The sequence below is a fragment of the Oryx dammah genome, unplaced genomic scaffold (genome assembly GCF_014754425.2).
Source record: "Oryx dammah isolate SB20612 unplaced genomic scaffold, SCBI_Odam_1.1 HiC_scaffold_9, whole genome shotgun sequence".
In the NCBI taxonomy this organism is placed as follows: Eukaryota; Metazoa; Chordata; class Mammalia; order Artiodactyla; family Bovidae; genus Oryx; species Oryx dammah.
Genome location: NW_024070193.1, coordinates 23,589,347 through 23,610,544, shown reverse-complemented (window position 1 = coordinate 23,610,544; position 21,198 = coordinate 23,589,347). Strand labels below are relative to the sequence as shown.

Here is a 21,198-nt window from a genome sequence, read left to right as displayed (position 1 = left end):
CTGAGGGCCGTGAGAGTTTATAAGGATGATTGTTGCTATGAGACCACTGAAGAAGAGCAGTGTTCACAAGGCCCAGTCTTACAGGTAGGTCACTGAGTGGTCTGGGTGTTGGAAAAGCATCCTCTTCATCAACCCCAGTTGGACCCATATCCAGAAGGCTCACCATTTGTGATTGACTCCCTAAACCAGACCCTCTATAGGTATGGCTGGACTGATATCTGAATTTTTTCTAACGTCTAGATTTCTACTCTTTGAGATTGTGTTCTTCACCATCAAAATTTATGCTATTTTAAGCTTTGCTGTTGTTGTTTAGTCACTGAGTTGTGTCTGACTCTTCTGCGACCCCGTGGGACTATAGCCCGCCAGGCTCCTCTGTCCATGGAATTTTCCAGGCAAGAATACTAGAGTGGGTTGCCATTGCCTCCTCCAGGGAATCTTCCTGACCCAGTGATCAAACCCCTGACTCCTATATTGGCAGACAGATTCTTTACCACTGAGATACCAGGGAAGCCTGTGATTTAAGAATACAGACCTTGAAATCAGAAAGTCTACCTTTGAAGGCCCATTTAGCTACTCACTAGCTGTGTAACCTTGAACCAGTTACTTATCCTCTCTGTGTGTTTATTTCTTCCTCTCCAAAGTGGAGCTCATGGCATTCCTATTTAATTGGGTTGTCAGAAGAATTGACTACAACCTTATCCATTGTTAGTTGAAGTAGTAAGCTATCACAAAAGTTAACCATTATTATGATTAATACCTTTACAACAGACAGCCTATTAAACATCTTCTGGCAGAGGAAATTACATTTTTGCATATGTAAATATTTTCTACCATATAAAAACATTTTTAAACTGTTCATTCAGTGGGGAAATCGGGTTCTGGCTAATGTTTTGGTTATGTAAAATATTCTGCCAGATAAAGAAAATCCAGTGTTTGGAAAAAATGCTAAATTGGACTTATTTAAGCAGGTAAAGGAGAAATGAAAAGATATATATATCCTTCTGAATGCAGAGTTCCAAAGAATAGCAAGGAGAGATAAGAAAGCCTACCTAAGTGATCAGTGCAAAGAAATAGAGGAAAAACAATAGAATGGAAAAGACTAGAGATCTCTTCAACAAAATTAGAGATACCAAGGAAACATTTCATGCAAAGATGGGCACAATTAAAGACAGAAATGGTATGGACCTAACAGAAGCAGAAGATATTAAGAAGAGGTGGCAAGAATATATAGAAGAACTATACAAAAAAGATCTTTATGACTCAGATAACCATGATGGTGTGATCACCCACCTGGAGTCAGACAACCTGGAATTCAAAGTCAAGTGGGTTTTCGGAAACATCACTATGAACAAAGCTAGTGGAGGTGATGGAATTCCAGTTGAGCTATTTCAAATCCTAAAAGATGATGCTATGAAAGTGCTGCACTCAATATGCCAGCAAATTTGGAAAACTCAGCAGTGGCCACAGGACTGGAAAAGGTCAGTTTTCATTCCAATCCCAAAGAAAAGCAATGCCAAAGAATGCTCAAACTACCACACAATTGCACTCATCTCACACACTAGTAAAGTAATGCTCAAAATTCTCCAAGCCAGGCTTCAACAGTATGTGAACCATGAACTTCCTGATGTTCAAGCTGGTTTTAGAAATGGCAGAGGAACCAGAGATCAAATTGCCAACATCCGCTGGATCATGGAAAAAGCAAGAGAATTCCAGAAAAACATCTACTTCTGCTTTATTGACTATGCCAGAGCCTTTGACTGTGTAAACGGGAACATTAAAGCCACTCAGTCATGTCTGACTCTCTGAGACCCCATGGACTATACAATTCATGGGATTCTCCAGGCCAGAACACTGGAGTGGATAGCTGTTCCATTCTCCAGGGGATCTTCCCAACCCAGCAATCGAACCCATGTCTCCCATATTGCAGGCAGATTCTTTACCAGCTGAGCCACCACTGTGTAGATCACAACAAACTGTGGAAAATTCTTCAAGAGACTGGAATACCTGACCACCTTAAACATGTCTCCTGAGGAATCTGTATACAGGTCAAGAAGCAACAGTTAGAACCGTACTCTTGGGAAAGGAGTACGTCAAGGCTATATATTGTCATCTTGTTTATTTAACTTATATGCAGAGTACATCATGCAAAATGCTGGGGTAGATGAAGCTCAAGCTGGAATCAAGATTGCTGGGAGAAATATCAATAACCTCAGATACGCAGATACCAACCTTATGGCAAAGAGTGAAGAACTAAAGAGCCTCTTGATGAAAGTGAAGGAGGAGAGTGAAAAAGCTGACTTAAAACTCAACACTCAAAAAATGATCATGGCATCTGGCCCCATCACTTCATGGCAAATAGATGGGGAAAAAGTGGGAAACGTGACAGACTTTATTTTCTTGGGCTCCAAAATCACCGTGGACAGTGACTGCAACCACAAAAGTAGAAGACACTTGCTCCTTGGAAGAAAAGCTATGACCAACCTAGACAGCATATTTAAAAGTAGAGATATTACTTTGCCAACAAAGGTCCATATAGTCAAAGCTATGGTTTTCCCAGTAGTCATGTATGGATATGAGAGTTGGACCATAAAGAAAGCTGACCTCCGAAGAATTGATGCTTTTAAACTGTGGTGCTGGAGAAGACTGCTGAGAGTCCCTTGGACAGCAAGGAGATCAAACCAGACAATCCTAAATGAAATCAGTCCTGAATATTCAATGGAAGGACTGGTGCTGAAACTGAAGCTCCAATACTTTGGCCACCTGATGTGAAGACCTGACTCATTGGAAAAGACCCTGATGCTGGGCAAGATTGAAGGCAGGAGGACAAGAAGGGTGACAGAGGATGAGATGGTTGGACAGCATCACCAACTCAATGGACATGAAATTTGAGCAAGCTCTGAGATACGGCGAAGGAGGACAGGGAAGCCTGATGTACTGCAGTCCATGGAGTCGCAAAGAGCTGGACATGACTAAGCAACTGAACTGAACTGAACTGAACCAGAATATAAGAAAGAAGGCATAAAGCTGTTTAAAAATGAAAAAAAAAAAGTTTTGAAAGGGTAGCTAAAGCAGGGATGAATGTGAAGAAATACAGTCGGTGAAATATAACCATGCATATGACATCTTTTCTTTTTCAGGAGAAGTGTAGCGTGCATACGCGTGTGCTCAGTCACATCCAGTTCGGGGTGTCCAACTCTGCGACCCCATGGACTGTAGCCCACTAGGCTCCTCTGTCCATGGGATCTCCCAAGCAAAAATATTGGAGTGAGTTGTCATTTCTTTCTCTAGGGGATAGTCCCAACCCAGGGATCGAACTTACATCTCCTGACTCTCCTTCTGGTGGATTCTTTACCACTGAGTTGCTGGTAGCTTTCAGTAAAACAAAAAACGTCCCATAAACTAGTGATGGGAGTAGAAGGAGGTTAACAGGGGAAGGAGTGCTTGGTGGCCATCGCTGTTCTCTGTCAAACTGAATTGGGAACCACTCTTCCTAACTGCTGATGCTGTTAAATCATTTCAGTTGTGTCCGACTCTGTGCGACCCCATAGATGGTAGCCTACCAGGCTCCCCCGTCCCTGGGATTCTCCAGGCAAGAACACTGGAGTGGGTTGCCATTTCCCTCTCCAATGCATGAAAGTGAAAAGTGAAAGTGAAGTCGCTCAGTCGTGTCTGACTCTTCGCGACCCCATGGACTGCAGCCTACCAGGCTCCTCCGTCCACGGGGTTTTCCAGGCAAGAGGACTGGAGTGGGGTGCCATTGCCTTCTCCGACTCTTCCTAACTAAGGTGGGTTAGTCAGCAGGTGAGAGCGCAGATTTGGATGTTTAGAGATCAATTCCTCTGTGCCAGCCACTAAGCCAACACCTCGGTCCACTCATTTTCACAGCACCCCTTTGAAGCAGGCAACTGTGATTATAACTCTCTTTTCAGGATATGGGAAGGATACAGAAAATGCACTCTTACTTTCTATGCTCATAATCCTAAAGTAGGCATTGGAGAAAACCGAGCTCTGGAAATTTCTACTCTAGAAAGTAATAATCATGATAAAATTCTAATTAAAGCAGGATTTTTCTCCTAGGAGTAATGATACCATGAGAAATAGAGATTACCTCCATCATTCCTGGAGTTCTGTGTGTGTTTGTGCGTGTGTGTCTTTGTGTGTGTGTGAGACAGAGAGTAAGAGAAAGAAAATAACTTTTGCAAATTAAAGGAAATACTGACTCAGAAAACTGGAAACCACTTTCAATAATTATAATCTCATTCATTTAAGAAATATGTACTGAGTGCCTATTAGGTAGCACCAAGGGGATACAGTGAGGATGGTGAGTGATTTGCTGTTGCCCTCACGTAGTTTAAAGTCTAACAAATAATACCAAACACCAACAAGACAAAAGGGGTGAAACAAAGTAGGGCAGAAGTTCAGATTTCAGGAGGCATATAGCATTCTGGTACATTTCCCAACAATCCGAGCGTTGTCAGATTCCATGCTAGCAAGGGTAGTAGCTGTCTATGTTGAATGTGGACTTCCAGGAAATGGTGAAATTGTATGTGCACAGACTGCAATGCTTTCTATCTTGGCTTCAGTTTAAGAGCGGTTTCTATCTGAGCACTTCTGAATCATTTGTAGTTATGATGTTGAAACCCTTGGTCTGGAGGTCTCATTCTACAGATACTGAAGGAGGCAGAATAAGGATCTGAGTGGGGTTCACTTGGGGCTCCAAAGCCTGGGTAATAGCTAAAGTATGGTCTTCTGGAACGATAAGGAGGAAAGGAACACCTGGTACATAAATAACTTTGTAAAATTGCCATGAGCTAGTCATGAGCTAACTCAGAACATCATAAAGACCAGACTGGGACATTCCATGTAGGCTGAAAAGGAGTTATTTAGAACTGTAGATTCAGCTTTCAAATGAAAAGAAAGGATGTTCTTACAGATCATACTCATCAGGCCAGGTATAAAGGCCGAATGATCAGAAACAATTAGATGACCATCTTTCTGTCACTAAGCTGAGGAGGTAACAAGTTTTGCAGGTAAACTGATTCCTGATTAAATCCCAACTCAGCACATTCTAGCTCTGTAGTGCTGTATTGGGTCATTTAACTTTGCAGAGTCCAATTTTTATCATATGTAAAATAGAGCAGAACCCAGACAGCAGAACTGCTATGGTGATAATTTAGTTGCTAAGTCATGTCCAACTCTTTTGCGACCCCATAGACTGCAGCCCTCCAGGCTCCTCTGTCTTTGGGAATTCCCAGGTAAGAATACTGAAGTGGGTTGCCATTTCCTTCTCCAGGGGATCTTCCTGACCCAGCGATCACACTTGAGTTTCCTGCTTTGCAGGCAGTCTCCTGCAGTTACTACCGGTGGCTCAGTGGTAAAGAATCTGCCTGCAAGCGGGAGATGCAGGGGATGCAGGTCCCATCCCTGGGTCATGTGTGATGTCATCTTTCACATTTCTGTTGACCACACTCTCTCTCCCTAGTGACTCATCTGCATCATCACTCCTCTGAGATTTAATTTTCATGAAGAAGCATCCACAGAAACCTCCCATTTAATCTACAATAACATTCAATTCCAGTAAAGCCTGGGAGAAGAAAATGGGCTAAAATCTGTCCTTCCCTTAACTCCAGCTGACCTCAACAAGATGTTCTTCCTTCAAGGAAGACTTCTGTAGGGGGCCAGTTATTACAGAATCTAGTCTCCCTTCCTGCATTCAGGTATATTTATATATTCCAATATAGAGAACCAGCTTCCAGACTGCATGCTGCTGCTGCTGCTAAGTCACTTCAGTCGTGTCCGACTCTGTGCGACCCCATAGATGGTAGCCTACCAGGCTCCCCCGTCCCTGGGATTCTCCAGGCAAGGACACTGGAGTGGGTTGCCATTTCCTTCTCCAATGCATGAAAGTGAAAAGTGAAAGTGAAGTCGCTCAGTCGTGTCCAACTCTTAGCAACCCCATGGACTGCAGCCTACCAGGCTCCTCTGTCCATGGGATTTTCCAGGCAAGAGGACTGGAGTGGGTTGCCATTGCCTTCTCCATCCAAACTGCATACACATACGTTTTCTTTTATAATTTACATTTTATTGGTTGTTTTGAGGCTCAGTACACATACATTTTAATTTTTAATGGATGTGCCAAAAACCTAAAGCAAATCATGTTAACTGTGATTCTTTTCTAAACAGTTATTCCAGACAGTTTCCAGCCAAAAACTTGGTGACAAAGATTCCTTTAAAGGATACCAAATATAAAATGTTTTATCATTTATTAATTTCTATCATTTATTTATATCACATATTTATGTACATTAATTTGATATTTGCCTTCTTTAAATATGATAAAGTCACTTTAGGATTGCTGAAACAAAATAGAGGTTTATATTTATTCATTCATTTAATAAATATTTCTTGAGTTCCTACTATGTGCCAGACCCATACTAGATACTGAGAGAAGCATCCTGAAATATCAGTGAGATAATTAAGATTATCATGAAATACTCAGCAATAGAAAATGGAGTAAGAGAGCCAAAGATATGTCATACATAGCAAAGACAGTTGAGACAATTCTCTTGATGATTTTAGCCACCCTAACCCAAACAAACCCCCAAAACTTGGCAGCATTTCAGATCAATGATTTATTCATTATACATGAGTAAATCATTGATAATTATGATAGTTATCAAAACACTGATAAACATGTATGATAATTATGAACTAAGACTAAAGTGCTGAAACTGAATTTGAACCATGTCTCTGACTTACTAGTTAGGGAACCCTTGTCAAATTATTTTACCTCTTTCAACCTCAATATCCTTATCTGTAAAATGGAATTACTATCCTGCCTGCCTCATAGAGCTGCTGTAAAAATTAAATGTTGTATTAAATGCACAAGGGGTAGCACATGGTTCTCAAAGTTGATTATCATCATTATTATTATTATTCAGACAAAAGATTTTGACTTGAATTGTTTAGCTTGTTCAGTTGTCCTATTCGTTTATTATGATTTCAAATATCTTTCTAAGATTTTTGTTTTTAAGACTTGTTTATAGATGTAAATTCAGAGGTAAGCTAGTAACACTTAAGAAAGGGTGAATAAACTCCCTAAGGATGAGAAATTCAGAAAGCCAGACTCCTGATCACTTCAGGAAGTTCCAAGAGAAACTTTGTATTTTTAGTCCCTATCAGCTGTAGAGATGGTTATTTGTATCAGGAGCAATGTTAAAGAACCATAAAAAAAAGTTCATCCTTTAATGCCAAGTCCTAGAAAGAAAGCCACTGAGAGAGCACACAATGAAACCTCTACCCTTACATATAGTCATTGCTCTACTGTTAAGTTCTTTATGGGAGGGATTCAAATTGAAAAATAGGACAATTGTTTAATAGGAGATACTGTGACGTGCCACATTTTTGAGTAATTTTATGGTGGCAGTCCTAGACTATTTTCCGTAGGAATCAGCTAAGAGTTTGATTTCTTGCTGTTCTTCTGTTTCCTGCTAAACTGTCAGCAAACCTCAGACACTGTGATTATGAGGAATTTTTACTACATAGTGATAAGAAAGATTGTGTATGAGAAGAAATGTCTTTTAGTCAATACCTTGAAGGTTTAAGAAAAAGTTTTAAATATTATTCTTTAAAAATCTGATTGTGTGCTTAACAGGGGTTTCTATTTTGCTGTCTTTACATGGTGTGCACCAATCATAAATTCCAGTCAAGGCAACATTGGTCTGTTTGGGTTAACAGCTTCTTTAGGAAATTCTATTCTTGCCAAGTCATTTCTCCTTGTATCAGGAGAAGTGTTTACATTAATATTTCCAGAGTAGTGGACACTTATAGAATATTGCTTTAGCCCCCCTTCCCCCAGCCCTAACCCCAAGTAGGCAGTCTTCGGTGTTTTCATCCCTGAGTGCCAGCCTTCCAAGCAACAGAGAACTCTGGTTCTGGACTTTGGGGCAAATATTCATTTTTTACAGAAATTGTTCAAAACATCCGGAATTAAACACCTCTTTCCACACACATCCCTCTCTGGCAGAATTTCCGACTTTAAAATATGCATCCCAAGTCAGAAGTAGGTATAGTTAAAAGTGTCAGCTTTAAGCTGTTCCAAGCATCTCTCTGGCAAAAAGCAAACGGAAGTGGTTGAGAAATCTCTGCAGGCACTGGTGCTTCCCCTCGAGTCAATGACAGTCCCCTCTCTCTCTCCCCCGCTCCCCATATCTCTAAAACCCGAGGCACTTGGGGGCGCCGAAATCCCCGCCTCCTCTTGCTGCCCGGAGCAGTTCTTAACCTTTTTTGGGCCGGAGACCTACAGAAAGCTATAGACACTCTCGATGGGTCTGAGGTTGGGGCAAGCACAACAGAAAGGCTTTGGGAAACTTTGAGGAGATCATGAATTTGAAACGCATCCTGAACTGCCAGATGAGAACCCCAGCTCCCAAACTCTTGACCTGGGGCGGTGAAGCCAAGAGCAGAGCTCAGAAGCCAAACAGCCTCCCTCAGTGAGAAACTGTGGGACGAGAAGGCGCTCCTGCGCTGGGCCACTTTCACTTGTGAGAAACCAAAAGGAGATAGGGACAGAAATTCATAAAGAGAGAAAGAGAAGAGAGAGAGAGATGGGGACCGTGTAGAAAGAGAAAGGGGATGGGGGAGATGCGGGAACTAGAGAGGTGCACAGTGGGACGGGGAGAAGAGACCACAAGCGGGAAAGGGGGCAGAGAGCGGACTGACAGGGCGAGGGAGCGAAGAGATTCCGAAGGGAGAAAGAGAGGATACGGGAGAGAGACTGGGAGCGCCAGGAAAAGGGGAGAACGTTCTCTACTCAGTCTCGCCAGGGCAGGGAGTCTCAGAAAAGCCCGTCGTGGGGAGATGGCGGACCGCACTCGGCGCCCCTGCGCTCCCGGCGACTCTGCGAGCAGCAAGTACCGCACAGCAGCCGAGGAGCCGAGTGGCAGGAGGCGGTCCCCACTCTCTCCGCTTTCTCCTCCCCTCTCCGAGAGGCGGGGACCTGAGTATTTGAGTAGCGCCCCCCCTCCGCCCCCCAGCCCCCCATTCAAGAAGCCGCTCCGCTATCCCCGCCAGCACAGGGCGCCCGGCGCGCCTCGGAGCGCACGTTCCGCGCTTTCTCCTGCCGGCTCCCTGGACATTATGCGGCCAAGCAGCCGAGCCCCAGTCCTCCTCCTCCTCCGGCTCCTCCTGCGGCCCGAGCGGCTCAGCTCTCGGCAGGCGGCGGCGTTGCTCAGCCGAGCGCAGACGGGACCCTCGCCGCGAGACCTCAGCGACTCCTAAAGTCAAAAGTTGGCGGCGGGCACCGGGCTCCGCGCGCTCTCCGCAGCCGCAGCCTCGCAGCCAAGGAGGGCAGGAGGGGAGGGGGGTGGGGGCGGCTGGGGAGGGGTGGGGAGCACCATGCAGTTTGTATCCTGGGCCACACTGCTAACGCTCCTGGTGAGAGACCTGGCCGAGATGGGGAGCCCAGATGCCGCGGCGGCCGTGCGCAAGGACAGGCTGCACCCGAGGCAAGGTAACGAGAGTCGGCCACGGGGACCCTTCCGCCCCTGTCGCCACCTCCTTAGCCTCCGTGTCCGACGGCGGACACCCCGCAGCGGAGGCCTCTCTCTCCCCTCTCCTTTTCCTAGAAAGAATTATCTCCCGCTTTGCAGCTTCTCCCTTCTTTAGGTCATTCCCAGCCAATCTCTCAAGAGACACTGTGGAAAGAACTTAGTTGTCCGCCCCCTTCTTTTAGCCTGATCTTTCTCCTTACCCACGCCAGGCCCCAAACCATAGTTAGTTAGTAATTGGGGGCACCAGCTCGTCGCATAATTCAGGGTATCTGTCAGGATCTATAATCATGTTATGTATTTTGTCTTGTTCAGTGTCTGACTCTGACAGCATCTAACTTTCTGACACATAGTAGGTGTTCAGCAAATATTTGTCCAGTGACCGAAGGTGAAGGGATTGACTTGAATGGGGAGGGAAAAGCTGGAAAATAACTTAGGAGAACCGCCCCCCCACCACACACACACTTCAAGTTAAAACTTGCAGAAAACTGTATTATTGGTTCATGTGCCTCTGCTTCTCTCTACAGTGAAATTATTAGAGACCCTGAGCGAATACGAAATTGCATCTCCCATCCGAGTGAACGCTCTCGGAGAACCCTTTCCCACGAACGTACACTTCAAAAGAAGGCGACGAAGCATTAACTCTGCCTCTGACCCCTGGCCTGGCTTCGCCTCCTCCTCTTCCTCCGCTACCTCCTCCCAGGAGCATTACCGCCTCTCCGCCTTTGGCCAGCAATTTCTATTTAATCTCACCGCCCATGCTGGATTTATCGCCCCAATGTTCACTGTCACTCTCCTTGGGGCACCCGGGGTGAACCAGACTAAGTTTTATTCCGAGGAGGAAGCGGAACTCAAGCACTGTTTCTACAAAGGCCATGTCAATACCAAGTCAGAGCACACGGCCGTCATCAGCCTCTGCTCGGGAATGGTAAGTGGACGCGCGCCCCCTCCCCTGCCCTGCCCTTTCACCTCCTCACCCGCTTCTGGAAGATTTAATTGCTCTCTACCCTAGGACCGTCACTGCGCCGTCTCTCCTCTCTAGCATTAAACGTGGGCTACTAGCTTGTTTGCGTCCTACGCTTTGGGTGGCTACTCCGGCGAGTGTGCTGACACTTGAAAGAAGCTCATCCTCCCCGACACCCCCCACCCCTCACCAAGTCCCGGGAGGGGGGAGTTCTGGATGTTTCGGAGCTTTCTGGGGTCAAATTCAGCTCAACTGTTGAACTGCGTGTTGCCCCACACCAGTAGGTGGCTGGGGTGTCGGTTTCCAAACTCGAAGAGACTGGTTCTTGCCTTCTGCAAACTCGGCCGCCCAGGAGTGGAGCAGCTGAGCACTGGGAGAACCCGACTCCTTATTGGTGCATCTTGAGTGGGGGGGGGGGGGGCGGTGTGGGCTGAGAATCCCCCGCGTCCGGTACGGGGAGTTCCTTCTGTGTGTCTTGGAGGGCGGTGCGTAATCTAGAGTCCCCACATTCTCTCAGGGTCTTTTTTCAAGCGCCAGGAGCCCTGAGGCTGAACTGGATTGACAGGGAACAGGTCCGGTCTCAGGAACGGAAGGGTGGGCCCAGGGCTCAGGGGGCGGGGAACAGGGCGGGGCCTGTCCTAGATGCTTTGCTTCAGCAAGGAACTAGGAGTGGGGGTGCGTCGCAGTCCGACTCTGCACCCTGCTGGCGGGGTGGCCCCAAGAAGCAGAAATCCTGGGGAGAGCTTGGAGAGATTTCAGTTCTCACTAGCCACGGGGTGCCAGAGAAGTCTAAAAGGGAGCCTGAAGTGCACATTTCCCTAGAAAGGGAGCGTGAGAGGGCGCGGAAGTCACCTCCATGCGCTGGAAAATACGCACTTAGCAGGGAACCCAAGCTGGTACCCCTACCCGGTGTTTATTTACTCACCGCCCTCTTCTCTTTCCCCCTCCCCCTGCCCCACTCGCCCTCTTGTCTGCCCTACACGGCCTATGCCCTCTCCCTTCTGTGAGATTTGAGGGTCCGCTGTAAGGTTTTGGCCCAAGTGAGAGCGGTTCTAGGACTTCCGCAAGCGACGTGCGTTTCTGCCACGCGCTCTGACGCAGAAACTACCGTGGGTCGGGATCTCCCAGCGCACAGGGGCTGTGCGTCCTGCTCCCCAGTGGTGCAATTACTTTTCTCCAGAGCACCCATACTCCCCACCGTTACCTTTTCTAAGTGGAAGCTTGACTACTTACCCAGGGCGCTTGGCTGCCCCCTTCTCCGAGCGCTGCTGTTCGTGGCTCGCGAGTCCCAAATGTTGATGTCGCATCCATCTCCACTGCTCAACCGAGGGGTCGGGTGGGAAGGGAGGCAAGCTTGTAGACTGAGAGGAGGGAGCTTTAGGCTGCTGGGATGTGAGGATGAAGATGAACCCCCTTTAGCCCCCAGCAAATCTCCCAGAGTCGCGGTGCGTCGTTAAGATTGTTTGGGGGTGGGCGGAGACGGCAGTTTGGCGAAATGGGAGGGGGTGCTGCATGAGTCATCGCTGCCCCGGGACGCCTGGAATCCTTCTGTTCTTGGAAAGGCTGTTTGATCTGGGTGGGTATAAGTCAGGTGCTGGAACCCAGAGCATCAGAGTGTGCCCAGATCCCAAGGCTGTAACCCACAGTTCCAGAACCTTACTGATAGGGCTGCGTGTGTAAGTCAAGTTTGTAAACAGCCTTTACTCCTCCTCCCTCCCCGCCTCCACACCCTGCTGAGTGGCCCCAGCAGTGGTATAAACGTTTTGCTGCGCAGGACCTTAATTTCTGTTGGCAATTTTAGGTGGTAACTCGCATTTGTAACTGCGGAGTAGTAACTCTCTTAGGGAATTGAGGGGCAGGACGTAAGAAAGACGAACTCCCTAGACCTTGAGGAGTCCATTTGTATTGCGCCTAATTTGCAGTCTGGCTCTTTTTTTGGAGGGGAGGGAAGTGCAGAAGATCTGGCATGTTATCTGAAAAATATGCGAGGTAGCCCTTTATAGCTGGAATGAATCTAGCTCCAAAATCCTTGCCCCTTTGTCTTCCTTTTGGAATTTATCTTTCTTGGAAAGATGTCCCCATACCCGTTTGGTACTTGTAGTATCTTGGCGCTCCTCCTGGCCCTCTCAGGAAATCTTCCTGGAAATCGTTCATTCTTTAGACTGGGCCATGCCAGCCTTCCTCCCTTCCTTCACCCTACTGGTCAGTTATTAGTTTCCCTGAAATCCTTCTTAGATGTGTTTCTCACCTGTTCTGAGCAGCCCTACCTCCAGACCTCTTTGCTTTTCTCTTCCTCTCTTATTAGGGCTGATGTCTAAGAAATATTTCTGTCTGGCTTCTTCTCCTGGTCTTTTCTCTTTAATCCCTGCCACACACTGCTTGTAGGTTAATGGTGACAAGGTGTAAAATAACATCGCTACCCTGTTCAGTTACTGCACAGACCTCCCCACTGCCTAATGAATGACTATAAATTCTTCCGTCTGGCACTTAAGGCCATTGCCAGTGTACCTCCTCACCCCTTTGTACATCCAGAGTGTCTGGTCTCATCTGTCAAGCTTTGCTTCACAAATCCTACATTTCAGGCAAACTGTTTTTGCACATTTCATTTCCCTCCCATCTCATAACCTTTGGGCCTTTGGATTTACCAGGTGACCTCAACCAGCTTCGCATGATCAAATCACACCCTTCTTTCAAAGTGTTGTAACTAACATATCTTGTTCCCCAGGAAACCTCTTCCTAGTCCTTCAGACTGCTGCCATCTCTCTCCACTTTCACAGACATATACCTCTCTCCCTCCTTGAGGTTTAGTGTGCTCTCCCTTGTATTATGGCTCTTGCAACACATGTTCTATCCCCTTTTCCTGGGAAGCAGGGTCAGCATCAATTCATTTCTCTCCCACAGTAGTACCTTTTATATATTGTAGTAAGTACTTACAGCCTGTATTTGAATAAATGGTCACCTTAGCCAAGAAAGGGTTACTCTTCATTCAAACAACTGTGTTGTGAATCAGCCGCAAATTAATTTGGTCTCATTTATATTCCTTTTACTGAACTCTTATTCTGTGTCTTGTACTGTAATAAGTGCTTTATGTGTGCAGTATTTCATCTAAATCCTTACAACAGCCCAGTCCTTGAAAGAGCCCATTTTGCAGTTGAGGGCACTGAATCTTCGAGAGGTGGAGACTTGCTTGTGGTTTCACAGGTAGCAAGTGACAGAGCTGAGGTTCCCATCCAGTCCTTCTGACCATACTCTTAACCATGGGCCAGAGACTGAATCTGTGTTCCTAAAGAGAATTTCAAAGTTTTGTTTGTTTTTTTTAAAGGCACTAGACTAGAGTCAGGGTACCTGAGTTCCCGATTTAGCAGAACTATTCAGCTGCTTCTGTATCACTGAAAGGGACAAGTCAATTCCTGCCTCTGGACCTCAGTTTCCCCTTTTAATAATCAAAGATGCCAGACCTTCACCAGATGGGCTCCCAGATTCTTTCTCAGTATTTGTAGCCTGTCTCTAGTAGCTTTCATATGCTGTAGTCGGTTTCTTGCTCTATGCTCAGAGAGCACCAGAGTTGTGTTTTGAAAATAGGGAGAGGTGCCTGGGTAAAAGCAAACTTGTTAAATCACTTCTTCTCTGGAAGGCAGTTACTCTCTTATTCTGACACCAGACTTTGTCAGAGCTATCTTGTCTTTAAGTCAGGGATGAACCACATGGAGAGTTTAAAAAAAAAAAAACAAATATTAGATCTTACCAGTGATTTCTCAAATCTAAATTTAGTTTTCAACTTCCCAGGAAATTTTGACACTTAGCTGGGTTTGGGAACCCCAGTGCTTAGCCAAGTACTTTAAAAACTTTGTCATGCCTAAGAATTCTAAAATGTCAGTACTTGGGCCCTACCTACCCCCCAGATATTTCAATTCAGTAGATTAGAATTGGGTGGAATGTGATACTTCAGTGCTGATACTGCCACTGATGTTCAAGGACAGTCATTTCCTGGATCCAGGAGAAAGTTAATGGCCTTGGCCTTTTCCCCCACATTAAGGGAAAAGGAACCACAGAGAAGGCGAGAAGAGCTTGATTTTTTTCCTTGAAACACTGCCCACTGGCATGGCATGGGGAACTTTTTATCGCTCTTGTAATGTTTCCTTTGGGTGGTTCAACTTTGCAGCTTCATTTATAATTTGCAAAAATTGTGGGTATATGGGAAGGGGAGGAGAAAGAGTTACCGTGAAACCCTTAGAGCGATTGGCAAACACAAATTATATCCTGGTGGTTAGAGGCTGGCTCACTCTGCAACACCAAAAGCCACTTCTGTTCCAAGCCCTGACAAGGTATCACTTTGCTAAGCACTTTACACACATTTTGGGCTTCCCTTGTGGCTCAGCTAGTAAAGAACCTGCCTGCAATGCAGTAGACCTGGGTTCTATCCCTGGGTTGGGAAGATCCCCTGGAGAAGGGAAAGGCTACCCACTCCAGTATTCTGGCCTGCTGCTGCTGCTGCTGAGTCACTTCAGTCGTGTCCAACTCTGTGGGACCCCATAGATAGCAGCCCACCAGGTTCCCCCGTCCCTGGGATTCTCCAGGCAAGAACACTGGAGTGGGTTGCCATTTCCTTCTCCAATGCATGAAAGTGAAAAGTGAAAGTGAAGTCGCTCAGTCGTGTCTGACCCTCAGCGACCCCATGGACTGACTGCAGCCTACTAGGCTCCTCTGTCTGTGGGATTTTCCAGGCAGGAGTACTGGAGTGGGGTGCCATTGCCTTCTCTGAGTATTCTGGCCGAGAGAATTCCAAAGAGTCAGACATGACTGAGCAACTTTCACTTCACTTACACACATTATCTCATTTAATCTGCACAGTGACAGTAAATATTTTTATCCCTTATTGATAAACAAGGAACATAAATCTCAGAGTAGTTCAGGAGCTTACCCAAGGTGGGTGAGCAAGTGGTGGCACTGAGATTGGAACCGTGGGCAACCTGACTGGAAAGTCTTACCCCGGGTCACTCCCTGTGGTCAGGGAAAGGGTTGATAAGAGGCTCCTCTGCCATTGTCCCTGGCAGCACTGCCTTGAGTGCCTTCTGGCCAACATGTGCTTCCTGATTTTGAAGTCAGGATAAGGCTTTCTAGAGTAGGCTTTTCTCTTTGGAACTGATACTTGTCTCTGTTTCCAGGCTGTCTTAACACACAGAAACCCTCTTTCAGCAGCCTGGAGAAGTGAATATAAATCAGCTTAAGCACCAAGGAAATATTTCTTAGAGACTGATATGGATAGCAGGTTCTATAGAGTCCACTCAAAGGTTAAGGTACTGATATGGCAGAGAGTGAAAAAAGAAGAAAAAAAAAAAAAACTACTTCTCTAAGTATATCAGTAAGATTTTCAGCTTAAGGAGCCCTCATGGGAAAGAGTTGCGTAAGATGGCACCACTTACTTGGCATTGTTTCACTGTCCTTTTCCTCCCAGTGGCTAAGTTATATTAAATCAACCTCTCATCTCTCTTTATTTGCAGCTGGGCACATTTCGGTCCCATGATGGAGATTATTTTATTGAACCACTACTGTCCATTGATGAACAAGAAGATGAAGATGAAGAGGCCCAAAACAAACCCCACATTATCTATAGGCACAGCACCCGTCACAGAGAGCCAGCGACAGGATGGCGTGCATGTGACGCCTCAGGTATTTGCGCCTTGCTTAGGCAGAGATCCTGGGTTACTTGCCAGACCTCAAAGAGGTAGCTATTTCACAGGCTACAGAGAGCTACTGTTTACAGTGTCTTTGTTATTCAGTCTTCAAGCCAGGTAGGTATATTTCCATTGTACAGATGTGGAAACTAAAAAGAGGTTGAGTAACTTGTCCAGTGTCGTACAGTTAATAAGTGACAAACCCAGGAGATGAACTCATACAGCAGTGACGTCAAGCCCACTCTGGGCAGATCCACCTCTTGTTGAAGTTGCTGATTTTTAGGATTAAGCTCTAGTGATGTCTGGAGGCTATTGTTATTGTATTCATTAGGACTTTTTTTTTTTTTTAACAATGTACAAGTATAAGAAAGTCTTACAAATGGAAGGCACAAAAACTTCTGTATGTTTATTGGAATTTTTTTCAATCAACTTCATTGTAACTAATGTTCTGTGACTTCAGGAAATATAGGAACAGAGCTGTGGCTTGCGCTCTCAGGTGTCAGCTGAGTGCATATATACCTGCCATAGATTTTCCTGCATCCTGGTCAGATTCTTGGAGGCTTGGTGCTGACATGCTTGGCCGTTGTCAGTTATATTTCCCCTGGGCACACTGCAAAGCTTATGCTGGTGTATGATTCTCAGTCTCCAGTCTGGAATCACACTTTCACTATCTCTGAAGCCTACTTATTTCTCTCCGATGGTCCTGTTTCTTTAGAAACCATCTATATGTTTGGTTCTGTGTTTCAGGATGTTTGTTAAAATAACCATCTTTTTTATTGTTTCTAAAATTGTATCCCTCCCCCCATTCTTTATTTTTTTAAGTCTCTTCCTCAAATTAAGTGATTTCTCAGGATATTTCTGGTTTCTCCAAATAAGACCAAAATTCAAGACCAAGAAGGTCTTCCTAAAATGATCGCTTGTTTCATCTTGTATCTATATCGAGTTCTTCCACTGTGGCAGAGTGTGATGTCCTGTTCTCTCCCAGAATTATTAGTTCTAAAGTGAAACCTTTAATAAAAGATTACACTGGCTTGTAACATGGTATAGCCAAGTCGTAGGGTGTGTCATCCGGCTTTATCCCATTCAGTCCTGTGTTCTTAACCACCAGGGCTAATTGGAACATAACTGAAATGTTCTGTCTAGACTCTCTACAGAGCCAAGGGGTAGAGATGGGAGTCTGAAGTCAGAAACAGTCATCAGGGTGCCAAGACTTCCAGCCAACTGCAAGTTGAATGGCAAGACATTTATCACATCTTTGTGGCCCTGCTAATAAGAATATAGACCTTAACTTCTGACTTTCTTAATCTGAACTAGGAAGTGCCTATTTTATGCATATGTGCTGCGATTCATGGGGTCGAAAAGAGTCGGACACGACTGAGTGACTGAACTGAACTGAAAGAAAGGAAATATATCTCTTCTACTTCTATCTTATATATTGTACATTCAAAAGATAAATAACATTTTCGTTGATCAATTTGTTGAACATCGGCACTTTGTTGACACTCTTCTCCCTAAAGTGAAAGCAAACCACTGTTTTTTAAAAACTGCCTTTTATTATTTATTATGGTCCTATTTTTTACTGGCATTGGGCAAAGCACTTTGCCTACACGACTTCACTTAATCATTACCACAGCAACCTTATGAGTCAGACACCAGTCTCCCCTCTATTGTGTCTGGTAAAGGAGCTGAGGCTTTCAGAGATGAAACAGCTTGCCTAAGATCTCACAGCTAGTCTGTGATGACAACCCATGATTTCCTTTCTTACCTTGCAGCCTTTGCTGTGTGCAGCTGTGATATATATGAGTGTGTACATTCAGGTGTGTATTTGCATGAAAGAGAGAGAGAAGTCTTTTTGAATACTGTCATTCCAAAAATCCTCTGGGTTCATTTTCTTAAATTAATTCCAAAAATAAATAGACATTTGGTTTTCTGGACCAGAGGACAAGTCATAGTCAGGTTCAGTTAAAAACACAAAAGAGGGAATCTGGAAAGGTAAGGAAAGAGGACAGCAAAAGATGCTTTTGTTGTCTTTACCATTTTTGGGGGAAAAAAAAAAAAGATTTTTCAAAACCACTTATTCGTGTTCTAATTATCTGTACTGGGGCCTCTGAGCCATCTTCCAAATCACCAGTGCCAACTGTTAGTTTTCTGTCTGGTTTTTTGCTTGCTGGTGACCAATCTGGCAGACCCTTCCCTTACCCTGTGTGATGATTCAGCAGGCCGGCAGTTTTGATTGGCTCTTTCAAAGGTTGCTGTTGGACTGTGCTGCTCTGTTCTCTCCCAGCTGCTTCTGTACCCCTTCTTTGCGTTCATATACAGGAAGCTCAGGGCAATTGGAGAGAACTTTGGAACATGGCACATTTCACCAGCAGCCATTAGCAGCATGGACCAGCAGATCAGAAACTTCCAAAATGTAGGGAGCTTTGGCACAGGGAGTAAAAGTAGGTGGGGGTGGGAGAGGTCCCTCTGGCCAGGGATTATCTGGCCAGTGCAAATATCAGTTCATTCAGGTTCAGAGATTTCCCCCCAAAAGCAGTGGTTGGTAATCAGAGGTAAACTTTCAAAGTGCCCTGGGAGCCTCATGCAGATTCTTTAAACAAACTCCTCTTGCAGAGAAGTGAGATGGAGCAAGAAAGAATCAGTGGGGTTTAAAAAGCATTCCAAGTGACTTAGAAGTTCAGTTCTATGTGAGAGTTCCAACTAAAGTGGGATTTCGGGCAGTAAGCACTGTCCATAGCTGCCACTGTCTTTGCATCTCCATCACTGCTTTCCATCTTCACTTCTCATAAAGTGATAGATGATTCCAGCTAGAAGAAACTAGCTCTAGGTCAACATGCTAGCCCTACCCAGATGAGCAAACTGTAGGCCTAGGATGTTAGGTTACTTGTTTACAGGAGTGATACTTAAATATTCAACAAGAAACCTTCAAAATTTAAGATGGCTCAAGCCTGGAAGCAGGCACCTGGAAGCTCTCTGCTGAGCTAGGTATAACCCTTCAGTTGCTGGATTATGAGAGTCTTCCTGGGGGCAGGGCCCTGTGGCTGTGACATGGCTTCCTACAGACGGAATAGAAGTCTTGCTCATTTCTGATTGTTAATATATGTTGAATTTTCAAAAAGGATTCTGAAATAAGTTCTGTTAAAAAGACATGTAGAAGGAGTCTTAGGGAGTAAAAATGTTATGGAATTAGAAAGGAGTCTACAGCATAATTTATTCATTAATGTGTGCATTTATTCATTCAGCCATGAGCTATTTATTGAGTAACTCCTCTATGCCATGAGGATTAAACCATCTTTTTACAGTTAGACATGTGACCTGAAGCACATTTAGAACATAAAATAAGAGTAACATATCCCTTCCAAGAGGGTCCGTTCAGTTCAGTCGCTCAGTTGTGTCCGACTCTTTGCGACCCCATGAATCGCAGCACGCCAGGCCTCCCTGTCCATCACCAACTCCCGGAGTTCACTCAGACTCACATCCATCGAGTCAGTGATGCCATCCAGCCATCTCATCCTCTGTCGTCCCCTTCTTCTCTTGCCCCCAATCCCTCCCAGCATCGAAGTCTTTTCCAATGAGTCAACTCTTCGCATGAGGTGGCCAAAGTACTGGAGTTTCAGCTTTAGCATCATTCCTTCCAAAGAAATCCCAGGGTTGAACTCCTTCAGAATGGACTGGTTGGATCTCCAAGAGGGTAGGTAGGACTAAATAAGTATGAAATAATGAAAACTCCAGGGACAGATGGTAGACAATCACTGAATGGGAGTTTTTTTTTTTAATGATCATAAAAATAGAAATTAAGACACCATAGCTAGGTATGGTGACTCAAAATATTTGCTATTTAGACTCAAAATACCCAAACTCAAAAGTTAATCATATCCCTGTGGTTAAGCTTAGAGCTTCTTGGTCACCTGATCATAAAAAGCCAATAAGAGATGCCCCATGGTGCCCCTGCTAGTGAGTAAGAGCTAAGAGCCACTTCTTTGTATTTATCTCTACCTAATGCAGCATTTTGAAATTTTATTTCTTGCTACTTCCCCTTAGCTCAGTGTCTGCCTCTGTTTTCCCATCGTTGGTTGCGTCTACCTATGTGCCCGCTGGCCACTTGAGTGTCTATGCTTGGTTTGTGGTTTCCATCCTGTTTGTGGGTTCCTCAGGATTCAGGATGGGGTGTGGGGTAGCTTCTCTTTCTTATGGCAGGTCCTTGTGACTGGTCTCCCTTGCCCGCTGGATCCTTACTAGAGGTCTTTGAGGTGACTGCCTGCCCGCCCTAAACGCCAGGGGGGCCGAGTGGTAGACTCATGGGAGCTGTTTGGGAGAGTTGCTTTTTAAAAAGCAACAAACTTTGCTGCTGATCCTTTGCATTGCATTTCCAGATGACACCCCAAGTTTTGCCTCTGGATTTTATGCAAGAGGATTTGATTTTGTCAATGAAAGAGATGCGTTTCCCAATAGGTGAATGAGAAGAAGGCAGGAGAAAAGACCAACAGAAGGTTTTTTTGCCTAGACCTAAAAGACAGTGACTGTAACTAAAATGCCTCTCTCACCCTCCCATCTCAGCAAGGCTCGCTCTTTTGCTCTCCCTTAAGGGATTTAAGAGTTGTACACTCACTAACCCATCAATGCCGCTTCTAAGGAAGTAATTGGACATTTGTGTAAACAGGTTTATATACTGCGTCCGGTGTTGTTTATTATAGCAAGTGACTGGAAACAACCTAAGTGCCTTTAGTTGAAGGATAGATCAATAATTGATGAAGTCTGTGTTTGGTGGATTCTTATGCAGCCATTAAAAATGATGGCATAGATTTAGGTTAACAAACCCAGAAATAGATATATTAAGTGTGCAGACAAGTGATGAAGTAATATGAGGGTATGATCTCATCTTTTAAAATAATGACAGAGTGTGTGGGAGAGCATGTGGGTATATAGAAAAAGATCTGAAGCAGTAGGCACAAAAATATTAAAAGGGACTATTTCTTGTTGGTTGGAACACAGGCAGTCTTTACATTTTTAG

At 45.0% G+C, this 21,198-nt stretch overlaps 1 protein-coding gene and 1 long non-coding RNA gene across 5 annotated transcripts in view; one reads left to right on the top strand and one right to left on the bottom strand.

Annotated features, from left to right (window-relative positions):
- Window positions 1–12,173, bottom strand: part of LOC120868019 — a 305,640-nt gene extending 293,467 nt beyond the window's left edge. For both annotated transcript variants that reach the window (XR_005722118.1, XR_005722116.1), the window contains exon 1: window positions 11,746–12,173. This is a non-coding gene — a long non-coding RNA (uncharacterized LOC120868019). The remainder of the gene's footprint in view (window positions 1–11,745) is intronic.
- The window catches only part of ADAMTS9 (ADAM metallopeptidase with thrombospondin type 1 motif 9), a 163,438-nt gene continuing 151,620 nt past the window's right edge, over window positions 9,381–21,198 (top strand). For all 3 annotated transcript variants that reach the window (XM_040246586.1, XM_040246587.1, XM_040246585.1), the window contains exons 1-3: window positions 9,381–9,511; window positions 10,076–10,476; window positions 16,014–16,182. In XM_040246586.1, the coding sequence (XP_040102520.1) occupies window positions 9,397–9,511; window positions 10,076–10,476; window positions 16,014–16,182 (685 nt within the window). In that variant the 5' untranslated portion in view covers window positions 9,381–9,396. The remainder of the gene's footprint in view (window positions 9,512–10,075; window positions 10,477–16,013; window positions 16,183–21,198) is intronic.